Raw genomic sequence first — 12,048 nt, forward strand, 5'->3', positions numbered from 1 at the left:
AATGTATCGGAGACGTCGGAGTAACTGGTAGGGAATCTCCGATCAGTCCCCGCAGCAAAGGAACGACGTGGTAGCACTAGACAGTATAGGGAAGGTCCATGGAGAAGCCAGACAGACAAAGCGAACACCAAGTCCATAATCGCACACGGACCTGACAAACCATCTAGAAGCGCCGAAAGGATTGAAAAGACAGACTCAGTTCTGTGGAAGCTGTTAAGATCTTAGTTCCTGAAGGGACGGACCTGGATAATTGCGGAGTAAGGCTGGATTGGAGACCTCATACCGAGAACAGCCAAGTGGGTCATCGGAGATTGGGAACCAGAGACTATGGTGTAGTGGTCATCGTGCCTTGGTCTTTCAATTCAAGATATGCAACCAGGTGCGCTTCCATAAACCTGGGTAAGAGCTTAAGTGGAAGGATGGTACATCTCTGATGAAGATGAAGCACAAGTGCGAGCCTTGATGGTTTGTTTCGTTTGCTTCGAAGAGAGGCGAGGTCACGTGATCCGACGTCCTCCCTCGTCGCTTCTGCAAACGTGTTTGCCATCTCCATAAAACCAAAGGTGCAGCTTCCGCTCTGTGTGTCGCAGATGAAGATATCTTATGGACTTTGATCCAGGGGACTTACTCTATTCGTAGTGCCCTCGCGACTCCTGATATGGTAATGTTTTTCGCTTGGGTTGATCACTACTCCATACGGAGTGCACTAATCATATTGTCAAAATGAGTGATACGAACCTAAGCAACGCTAGTAATCGCCTACTTATGCAGCATTCAGCTTTGTTGATCAATAAGTCTGCGGCTGAGCTGAAGCGAGATGACAGGGTTTTAAACTAGGGTCCCTTGCTCATTTGGGATACTCACAGAAGTCATACAATTGCATCGCTTCCTCCTCATTCATGAGGAGACGGTAGAACTCGAGCACAATGGCACGACTCAAAATCTGCGGGTGTTGTTACTTATTGACATTCGTGCCCAAGGTCCTCGCAGAGAGTGGTGATGATTTCTCGAATAATCTCGTCTCGGACCTCGCTCCGTATGTTTCCTGCAGACAAGCGAAGTTTACGGCCCGGCTAACTCAAAGCCTAAAGCTTATTGACTCTTTTCGGAGAACGAGTCACCATGCAGTTTATGAGTCAATCAACTGGGTGGGCTGATAATATTGCGCTCGCAATGGCCCCTTTGGGAGTCATCACGATTATAGTTGGCGCCATTCGAGTAGGTGGTCCCAGTTGGCTCAGGGCTCTAATTGGACGCGCGAGAGAAAACACGGCGGTGGCAGAGGCGGAATTAATGTCTTCGACTTCCAATGAGGTCTGTGAATTATGGAATGGTCAAGAAGTGGTCAGAGTCATTGGAACCGCACCAATCCAGGAGTTTATCTGTTTGACGCCGCCAGGAAGAAGTATGAAGGGTCTCAAGCCGACGTTCTGCTCATTAGATAAGGCGATGGAAAAAGGCTATATGAAAAGACACGGTAGGTCAAACCAATTTGTAAGATAATCCAATATAAATTGACATGAAACAGAGACTAGCACTTTCCAACGGCTGTGGTCACTCATCTCGCACATTTGCTATCCAGTCATTCAACCCTATGAGGACGAGGAGGCCGGAGCAAATACTGACAGCAAGAACCAGCCGGAATTGAATGATCTCGTTGTCATCCATAATTCTAAAATCCAGGCTCCGAATTTGTCTTTCAATATTCACAATTTCAACAAGCGAAGTGAGATCCAGGCTGTTGCGGCAATTGGAACCTTGCTGCAGGCCGCTGTGATTCTCTATGCGGCTTTTGCCACATATTATCCCACCCTCAGGTTTGCCAAAGAAGGCTCCACCGTTGGGAGTTATGCTTTTCCGTGCATGGCAACTGGATCAGTCGTTCTCGTACTGGGAATGCTAATCGCAGCTCACGTTGTTGAGAGCAGTACAGAAGAGGAACGATACCGACCGAAGGACGGAATGTTAGCTTGGGTGTTTTGGCTGCAAAAAGCTGAAACAGTAAGCGACCAGTCTTTTGAATCATTCTTGATTTCCACCGAAACACCAAAAGACTTGATCATGACCTCTCAGCGTGCCGACCCGCGCAAATCAGGTAAATTTGGGCTAGGTGTAGTAGAATATTGGTTGGAACTCTTGACCATCATTGCCACCGCCATAAGTGTTTCTGGTTACGTCATTCAATTCGTGGGCTTGAGAGGGTTGCACTGGTCGATTACAATCGTACAGCTTGGTGCCACAGTGCTGATGACTGTTTTGAGAGCCTGGGTTCGCCGAGGTTTATCTCAACCACCCCAGGTGCAGAAGATTCCTTCAGATTTTGAATTGGACTGGTTTGCAACGCAGCTGGCTTTGCGTGACACGATTTACCTTCATGGTTGGCAAGACGAAAAGAGAGAGAGCATCGAAATTCGCGAGCAGCGGAAAGAGAAGAGGGCGGCATCATCAACTGGCGTATCCCGTGAACCCTGGGAAACGAACACGAGAAAAGACGTGCGAAGGGCATTCTCGAGCACAGCTCTATCCCAATCTTTCACGGCGCAGAAGATATTGCAGTTCAGAAGTCAACTTGGCCACGCCTCGAAATGGCCGGGCATCGCCTACAAAGAGGCTATGGCAGCTGCCAATGCTATCGAGGTGATTATGAACTTGTTGAACCCACTTCTTGAGTCTCGGATTCTAAGCAAAAAAAGATTCGCGTGGACTTTGGAAACTCCCAGAGGGCCAGTCCGCCTGATAGTGAAGTACGACAGGCAAAAGGGCCGGTGGCAAGCGGACGCTGCCAAGATTGACTCAGTCTTGTCTCTCTGGTTGTTTTCGATGCAAAGATTGGAGCAACGAGAGCGAACAAGCGAGCTAGGGAGGGAAGACGCCTGGCTTCGCGGTCAAGAAGCTGTCGTGAAAAAAAGCCTGCGCTTTCTGGGCCCTTGTTCGCCTCAGCTTTGTCGTGACCTGAGGTGGTGGGTGCCACCCACCGAGACAGACAAGATCCTTTCGATATTTACTAGGCGTCCCAAACAAGGTGAGGATCTGAGAGTGCCTAGCCACCGTGTGGTAGGTTATAGTGGATTCTCAATCGACACCTCTAAAGTTGAACTATTCTCAGTCCCCTTCAAAAAAGCAGGGGGAGTTGTTTCCGACGCAGTCGCAGTTAATTCTGACGCAACGGATAATAAGAAAGGACAAGAATACCTTGCTATCGAGTCAACCGACTCGTTGGCTTTGGTTTATGCCCAAGAAGTATTTGCATGTTTCGTGTGGCAAGTATCTAAGTCACTGACGGGACCCATCAAGGGGGACACGATGATTCATTCTTCAGAGCCTCCGAGAGGATCTAGTGGTCCAGCATTAGCATGGCAGAACTTCGTTTTACAGAACAATCATCTCAATCAAATCGCCCGGGAGGTTCACATGACCGGCATATGCAGTTTTGAAGAAGCGTCTATTTACTTGATTCCGCCTTTGAGTGATTCGGAGAAGCTTCCCCGGGCAGACGAGATAGTAAATTGGACTCGCAAACATGCACTCAGATATGAGCAAATGAAAGATTGGGAACAATTAAGGGACACTTATTTATGGCTTTTCCGCATTGGCATCACATACCCGCCTCCACGGCCCGGAGAAGACGGAATAAGCCTCCATACACAGACTGCGGCTATACTAACTGAATATCTTAGATCAGCCATGTTTGCAGTGGAGTGGAGCAAGGCTCTAAGGTTGGACGAAACGAGCATTCAGCTTCTGGAAAAAATTGAAGAACAGGTTCTTCAGGAGCTAAAAACCGCGGATACGCATGTTCTTTCTGCATTGGTTTGGCTAAACGAGATGCAAATGCGAGATGATGCATTCGACCTTGAAGAGATCTTAGGAATCCCCAGCGAACTATGGACACATCAAGACATGAGTGGCATTACGACCGAGAACGACAGTCTGGTTGTAGATGTATTTCATTGGACGCTTCTCCATTACGAGGCCGCAACTGGTGAGCCCAGCAGTTTATCACCGTCTGACTTTCTCACAGCAGTGAACATGAGAGATCTTTCAGGACAGACACCTCTGCATGTGGCTGTTGGAACGGATAACATAAGGCTTCTTTCAAACCTACTAGAAGCAGGTGCATTCCTTGATGATAAGCGAACAGACGGAAAGACCGCACTTCATTGTGCCGTTCTGAACGCAAAGTTTGACTCCGTCAGAATGCTCATAGAGGCAGGAGCCAATGTGAATGCTACGGATAATTGGAAGCAGACGCCACTTCATCTAGCTGCATGGTTCGGTGACCGAGAAACCATCCATTATCTCTTGAAGTCCGCCAACTCATTGGCGGCAGATATCGAGGGGAGGACGCCCTTGCACATCTCAGTACTCTCCCGCTTCCAATGGAGTTGTGAATCGTTCCTTGACGTAAACAAAGATCTCATACATGCGACGGATGAAAGAGGCTGGACACCGTTGCATCTCGCAGTGAGCCTGGGTTCCATGAGTTTAGTGAAGCTACTGACAGGTTGTGGAGCCCGGATCAAGAAAAAGGCCCATGACTCTCCGCAAGGTCAGACTCCCTTAGATCTGGCTGCCAGTGGTGGGCACGAAGACATAGTGGGCTTTCTTCTGGAGAACAACGCATACCCTGTTAGAGCTGCGCGTACTGTTTTACCCGCAGAGTCAAGGACACCATTGTACTATGCAGTTGTACATGGGCAAAGAAAGACCATGGAGCTCCTGTTGGACCACGGGCTGACTGTGTATGAGTACACAGATTTGGGGAAAACCTTGCTCCACTATGCAGCGCAGCAAGGGATGGCCGAGATGATCCCGCGCTTGATCTCACGCGGTGTTTATGTTGACTCTCGAGATGAAACCCATCGCACTCCTTTACATTGTGCGGCTGAACATGGAGAAACAGAGGCAGCTCGCAGTCTTCTGGAAGCCCAGGCTAAAGTAGATGCTCGGACCTACCCACAACACCAGACACCGCTTTTTACTGCATGCAAATTAGGACGGTTGGAGGTAGCTCAACTGCTGCTCGCGTATGGTGCCAGTCTACGATGTTCGGATCAGGATGGAAAATCGCCCCTACACATCGCAGCAGAAGCCGGGCACCTACCCCTAGTCCAGCTTCTAGTCGAGAATAATGTGGACGTTGATATCCTGATAAGGGACCATTCTCATATGTCCACAGCAACAACACCGCTAGCATATGCTGCCCTAGCGGGCTATGTGGACATAGTCCACTACCTCCTCCACCGTGGTAAGGCAAGGATGATCATGAATGATGCATATTCCTGCCTGAAAGTAGTCGTCCAGAACGGGCATCTGCAAGTGATTTCAGCGTTGATTCAAGCCGAGCCCGGTCTCAACGCGGCGGCGAAAGCCAAAGCCCTGCTGAAAGCCGCTTCATGTGGACAACTCCAAATTCTCGTATTGCTGGTCCAAAGCGGAGCTAGTTATACAACAACGGATCGGCGTAAACGAACGGGCCTTCATCATGCCGCATCTGGAGGGTGGCATGAAATCGTGGACCGTCTTCTCGATTTGGGTGTGGACGCCAACACAGTGGATGTGGACGGACAAACAGCGCTGCACAAAGCAGCACAAGGCCCGAGAGATTCGGAGGAGAAGACAGGCCACGAGCTGACCATTCAGTTGTTGATTGCCCGGGGAGCCCGGGTCGATGCTCGAGACAACCGAGGAAGAACGCCTTTATTTATCGCCGCTCGGCATATATACTGGCCTGTCTTGCGTCAATTCATACGCACTGTCAATGAAAACATGCACCAGGACCTCGCCTTGGCGATCAGTGAAACGTTAAGAGATCAAGGCGAGACTCCGACACGGTCTGCTGTACAGGCCGAGATTCAGGCGCTCATAGAAAGGGCGCGGGCAATGGATGAGGATAAGCGCAAGCAAAGCCTAGCAACGGACGGTCAGAGTAAGATTTCAGCGAGCGCAGAGAACAGCGACGAGAACTATGAGGTCGATAGTGATGACAGCGGTGAGTAGTTGGATCCATAGAGACTTAAAATCATAAACAAATTTATCAGAAATCCTGATTACTACTCCGTAGAAGGGCCCCCGCTCTTATCTGCCTGAGGTTACATCGTCCGATAACAGACGATTAGGCAATTCTCTTCCCAGCTTCCTCTCTTCTTCATCTCCAATCTCTTCGCCATCCTCAAATTCTTCACAAACATCATTGCCATCCCCTCGAAAATCCCCTTTTCATCAAATACATCGACTGGCAGTAATGCAGAATGAAGGGAGAGGGCCAGCTCACCGGCAAACTCGGGTTTGAGGCATCTCCACCTTTTCTCCTCAGTCAAAGCTTAGCGTTCCCAGGCCTAAACTAACCGGGTAAAGAGGATTGACTACTCGGACCGCTAAACTGGAGGAAGTGGAGGAACGGCGGTCTCCGTCTGGTCTCCGCTTATCTCTCACTTTGCCTCTCTCTATCTTCTCTCTCTCCCTCCCTCTCTCCTCATCCGGCTCAAACCAGCCAAGATGGCGATCGCATTTCTTCGACAGAGGCCTAGCCTCAGGTACAATGCACCGAATCGAAAACCCTGCAAGGGGGACGCGGACGCACCCGTGGATCCAGGAGGGCGTCTTATCACTACCAGGAACCTCAACCACGTCTTATCAGTTATCACACAATCCCTGAGCTTAGCGTCCTTCCTAAAGTGTCGTTAGTCTGCGTCTTCTCCGGAATGGATCCCGCGCAAGCAAGAAGCTGTGATCCAGTCAAGCTTTGCGCCGAGGTCAACCGGTAGCTTACCCTTCTTGTCCCGCCTTGGTGCTCCTCTTTCCACAACAGATATGAGAACCATGACCATTGGCCGTGGCCTCGCTCCATGCGCACAGAAGGAGCCGGTCTTCCGTTAGGGCCGTTGCTGTAGAAGCTCCAACTTGTCAGGTTCCAACGGGTTAATTTGGACGTCCCACCGGGAGATTTGTTGTTGTTGTTGTTTTTGGTGTTGTTGCTTTTTCCAAATTCCCCGCTGCAGGGTTCCCATCGCTTAAACCTTCATTCCGGTGAGGTGCCGCTGTTGCACAGCAAGGGTAGTCAAGGTCCCAATATAAATACCTTCCCCCTGCCCGCGCAAAGTGACACGAGAAGAGCACAGAAGATTGTTTCCCATTTCCCTGTAATCTGCCAGGATGCTTTTCCGTTCCCTCCTGTCAACGGCTGTCATAGCCCTTTCGCTAGGTGCAGACAATGTCTCCGCTGCGAAACATGGCCCTTTTGGAAGAAAGGCGCGCGACTCGCTGGCTAAGCGTAGTCCGCCGCCTGTTCACAAGCCAACAAACCATTCCACCGAGGGTTTCAGATTCCTGGATCACAAAACAAAGCGTACGGTTAGCCAATGATTGTGTGAGGGTCGCGATGCTAATCCAAAACTTTTTCTATTAGCTTACCGCGTGGAGAGCCTGCCCGACGTTCCGTTTGATATAGGCGAGATGTATTCTGGATCAGTGCCGATCGAGAAGGGCAACAGCTCGAAATCCCTCTTCTTTATATTCCAGCCTAAGCTTGGGGAGCCGGTTGATGAAATCACTATCTGGGTCAACGGAGGCCCGGGCTGTAGCTCCCTCGAGGGCTTTTTCCAGGAAAACGGTCGGTTTCTGTGGCAGCCGGGAACCTTTGCGCCGGTTGAGAATCCTTATTCCTGGGTGAACCTGACCAACGTGCTCTGGTATGTCTTATCTATTCATTGATTGATCCTGGGTTACCATTAGTATTAATCGGGGTCTGTTATAGGGTTGACCAGCCTGTTGGAACCGGCTTCGCCTTGGGAACTCCAACTGCAGTGTCGCAGGAGGAAACAGCCAAGGATTTTATTGACTTCTTCAAGAATTTCCAGAAGCTTTTCGGAATCAAGAACTTCAAGATCTTCGTCACCGGTGAGAGTTACGCCGGACGTTACGTCCCATACATTTCCGCGGCAATGCTGGACGAGGAGGACGAAGAGTACTATGACCTGAATGGTAAGTCCTCACGATACAAATCGACGGGGGTCCTCGTACTCATCTGGTTCTTGCAGGAGCATTGGTGTATGATCCCTGCATTGGACAGCACGACTACGTGCAAGAAGAAGTGCCCGCAGTGCCATTTGTTCAACAGAACGCCAACCTGTTCGGCTTCAACGCGAGCTTCATGGAGGAATTGGAGAGTCTCCATAAGTCTTGCGGCTACGCGGACTACCTGGATCAATACCTGGTCTTCCCTCCTTCGGAAGTCCAGCCCCCGAAATCATTCAACTTCACAAGCGAGGCCGACTGCGACGTCTTCGATATGATCAACAACGAAGCCATGCAGTCCAACCCTTGCTTCGACGTCTACGAAATCAACCTGATGTGTCCCCTCCTCTGGGACATCCTCGCCATGCCCACCGCGCTAGACTACAAGCCCGACGGCGCGACCGTCTACTTCGACCGCGATGATGTCAAGAAAGCCCTCCACGCCCCGAACATCACCTGGTCGGCCTGTTCGACCGAAAACGTCTTCGTTGGCGGCGACGCGGGCCCCGAAGGCGAGGGCGATATCTCCGCCAACCCGATCGAACACGTTCTCCCGCAGGTCATCGAGGCGACGAACCGGGTGCTCATCAGCAACGGCGACTATGACATGATCATCCTAACCAACGGCACCCTGCTGGCCATCCAGAACATGACCTGGAACGGAGAATTGGGCTTCCAAGAGGCCCCGAGCACTCCGATCGACATCACCCTGCCGGATCTCCAGTACCGCGATGTCATGGAAGAGAACGGCATCTCCACCTGGGACCAAGGCCAGGGTGTCATGGGCATCCAGCACTACGAGCGTGGCCTCATGTGGGCGGAGACGTACCAGAGCGGACACATGCAGCCCCAGTACCAGCCGAGAGTGACTTACCGTCATCTTGAATGGCTTCTGGGCCGGACTGAATCGTTGTAAATGCAAGGGGTAAAGGCAAACCCGCTTGAATGCATGATCTGTACGGGGTACAAGTATGTATGTACACGAGGCAAGCGGTGCCGAAGCCCGAGACCACGGAAGGAGGAAAGAAAAAAAAAAAGAAAAAGCCATGAGGGCAGAAACGACGGACGAACATGTTGTACACATTACCTATCCTTTAGCATAACGAAATATACGACCACACTCCTCCAGTATCGGAACCAAATAGTTATCATCCACCGACGACAGGAATCCATAACCCCATTCGGGTCGAGAAATCTGATATCATATTTTAACTCCTCTAGGTAAAAAAACTCAAACCCCAATCTAAGAGATTTAGAGGGCCGCCACATCTTGTCTTGTAGGACCCGAGACGGGTGGCTGAGCTAGGATGGGAAGCTCATCAGCCTTATCTGCCCAATAAATTGGTATTTTAAATAATCAGGACAGGGATGTGTAATATCTAGATAGGGTGTATGAATGGCTAGGCGTCATGAAAGCATACACCATAGTAGGTTATTTTATCCTCGATGCTGATAGATAACTCGGCAGAGAGATAGATCTACACAACTAAAAGTCCACAGCAATGTCGGCCTAGTAGATAAGGCCAGAAGTCTCGACACCTCAGGCAAATATACACGTATGGTATCCATATCTTACTAGCGCCAGCCCCCACCCGACCGACTGTATTCCGCTTACCGCAGTTGACCCTCGGCAGTCGAGCACCCGCAGGATAGGGAAAGCCCAAAAAGAATACTACCTATGACAACTAAGTGGGTATCACGGAAGGAAAAACTCCAGACCAGGCCGAGGACAACCGGGGTATAGCCGTTTTAGCAGCTACTCTGGTGTAATAGTTACTAACTACCTTGATAAGTATTGGTAACTGATTAACAGGATACCGTACGACAGACGAGACAAACCGGACTGGTTTGCCATGGATGACTTCCATCTTACGTAGTATCCATTATGTAGTCTACTATGGTACTTCCCTTACTTACCAACACGTTTTACCAATTGGGTAAGGGCATGGGTAACTTATCTAATTCCCATGACTGACTAAGGTAATAGTGAAGACTGGTTAGTTAGCTGATTATCAGGTTTCGTGACTCGTAACCAATCACTCGGACTGCGTGGCTCGCTGGTCGATCATACCATATCGAGTAATGCAAAAGCAAAGCATGGCGGCGGATGCTTCAGCCGCGTAGGGAAATGTTCAAGTCGAGGTAGATCCAGTCCCTCTCTGGTGCCTTACTCTCTAGAAGACTACATAGTAGAGATCACACAGCGAATGCCCTCTGATTAACTTAAAACCTACGGTGTAGAAAGCTAGATATCTACTGAGTACAAAGTAGTCGTAAACCGATAGTAACTGAATCCTTCCACCCCACAAAACTGATCGATCAACCAATGCCACGTGCTTCATTGGCCATGTCATTGAATGAAGGGGATGCGATGTGCAATGTACGATGTAAGTAAGGGTGACTTGTCAAATTCGGTGTACAGAAACTCTATGGAAGAATGGATATGGGATTGGGGGGATGGGCGGGATACCTATGAGGGAAGTCAAATGAAAGCTTTGCTCAAGAGAGAGAGAGAGAGAAAAAAAAAAAAAGAAAAAAAAAAAAAAAACGCCTCAAGTCCAGTGACCTGATGTTTCTTGGCCCGACTAGACTTGATTAGTTCTAGTGAAATCAGAGCCCGGCGCCTTCCCGCCGATCTTGATTTTGTATTGTGTCGCGTTCCGCCGCCTTTTTACCAGAGGTGGATCGAATCGGGTTCCGATGTCCTGTTAGAGGGTTTCATTAATCCTCTGAACAGATGGGAGTCCGTACTATGTAATGATGACCTTCCCCAATGCATACAAGGACGAGAAATCACGACATATCCCAAGTCCCAAACCCTCGGGCAAATTGCGAGATGGTCCGTGGTTCCACGGGGAATGTCATGTAGGAGGAATGGAGGATTACCATCCCGCTGCCCTCCGGATGCGGAAGGGTCTCCTCCAGCCGGTTACGGCGATCTATTCCCGGACAGGACTAGCGTGGGTACAGGCCGCCGACTATCAAAAAAGCAAAGGCAAGAATCCTCGTGTCTGCGAGACAAGGCGCAGGTTGAGCTTTTTTTTTTTTCGTCCCGCAGGTATCCCGCAGGGCGGAAAGAGTTATCCAGTACATAATGACGGTTTAGCAATAAGCACTATCTCGGTACTAGGCATTAGGTAACGCGGATGGCCTCATTCATGTCGGATCCTGAGGCAAAAGAACTAGACCTAGTCAGGTAAGTTTGCTTTACGGAGTACACCGTACAGAGTCCATCACCAGGCAGCCACCAATTCCCTCCCCAAGTTCTGGTACCGATGGGCGAATACAGTTAACAGGACCGTGCCGTCCTAACCCGGGTTAGCGCCAGTATTGCACCGGAGATGACGTCGAGAGGGTGAAGACCGACTTGGCACGTGGACGTCCTCTTTGACTTCCAGAAAGAGTAAATTTCTCGGCCGTTCATTGAATTTCTTTTCATTTGCCTTTTGACTTTACCCGGTAACTATTGCCTGGTCACCATGGCTGCACCTAATCTCAAGCCACCGACTAAAACCGCAGGAGCTAAACATACGTGCAGAAAGGCATGATAACTTGCGGTGGACATTGGACAACCATAAGACGATGGTCTGGTGGCGCCGTCGGGCTTCTCTTAGTCCTTTCCGGGCGATCGAAGACGAGGTACCCTGCCTTGTAGGCTTATAGTAGACCGCCAGGATTTCCTGGCCTCTCAGAGCATGGGAAGGCGGTTCGGAATCATTGGGGCTTCCCTTCTATGTACTTTTCTTTTGACCACCTGTCAACCCAATGAGATCGGACATTCAATCGGAACGGCCAAAGTTGACGTAGCGATCAGTGAGGGATAGATCTAGTTCATGTTCGGACCCGGGGTATTTTCCTCGTGGGTTCCAATCGATAGATGTCCATCCCTTCTTTACCTGAAGAGTACAACACTCTCGGACTCGCCGTCGACAATCTCCACCGCGAAGAGTCCAGAAGACACCCTCCTCCCTACCAATCAACTCCTTCCGTTCTCGCGCTTTCGGCCGGCAGGGATGGTGTCCGTTTTGGGAG

At 50.1% G+C, this 12,048-nt stretch overlaps 3 protein-coding genes across 3 annotated transcripts; all 3 read left to right on the forward strand.

Annotated features, from left to right (window-relative positions):
• Positions 1–777: 777 nt before the first annotated feature.
• Positions 778–2,792, forward strand: LDX57_000932 (uncharacterized protein; the record flags this gene model as incomplete). Its single annotated transcript, XM_046082579.1, has 4 exons — positions 778–1,036; positions 1,092–1,477; positions 1,529–2,637; positions 2,694–2,792. Exons 1-4 carry the CDS (start codon positions 927–929, stop codon positions 2,790–2,792), a joined length of 1,704 nt encoding a protein of 567 aa, XP_045938536.1. The 5' UTR covers positions 778–926.
• An 892-nt stretch (positions 2,793–3,684) lies between these two features.
• LDX57_000933 (uncharacterized protein) lies at positions 3,685–6,006 on the forward strand (the record flags this gene model as incomplete). The annotated part of the gene is made up of 1 exon (XM_046082580.1): positions 3,685–6,006. The coding sequence occupies one exon, from the start codon at positions 3,685–3,687 to the stop codon at positions 5,998–6,000; it is 2,316 nt and encodes a 771-aa protein (XP_045938537.1). The 3' UTR covers positions 6,001–6,006.
• Positions 6,007–6,161: 155 nt separating this feature from the next.
• sxa2 (putative pheromone processing carboxypeptidase (Sxa2)) lies at positions 6,162–9,350 on the forward strand. Its single transcript, XM_046082581.1, has 4 exons — positions 6,162–7,348; positions 7,409–7,691; positions 7,757–7,983; positions 8,040–9,350. The coding sequence occupies exons 1-4, from the start codon at positions 7,156–7,158 to the stop codon at positions 8,930–8,932; spliced, it is 1,596 nt and encodes a 531-aa protein (XP_045938538.1). The 5' UTR covers positions 6,162–7,155; the 3' UTR covers positions 8,933–9,350.
• The last annotated feature ends 2,698 nt before the right edge of the window (positions 9,351–12,048 follow it).

Source organism: Aspergillus melleus (assembly GCF_016097325.1).
Source record: "Aspergillus melleus strain CBS 546.65 chromosome Unknown contig1, whole genome shotgun sequence".
NCBI classification, from domain to species: Eukaryota; Fungi; Ascomycota; class Eurotiomycetes; order Eurotiales; family Aspergillaceae; genus Aspergillus; species Aspergillus melleus.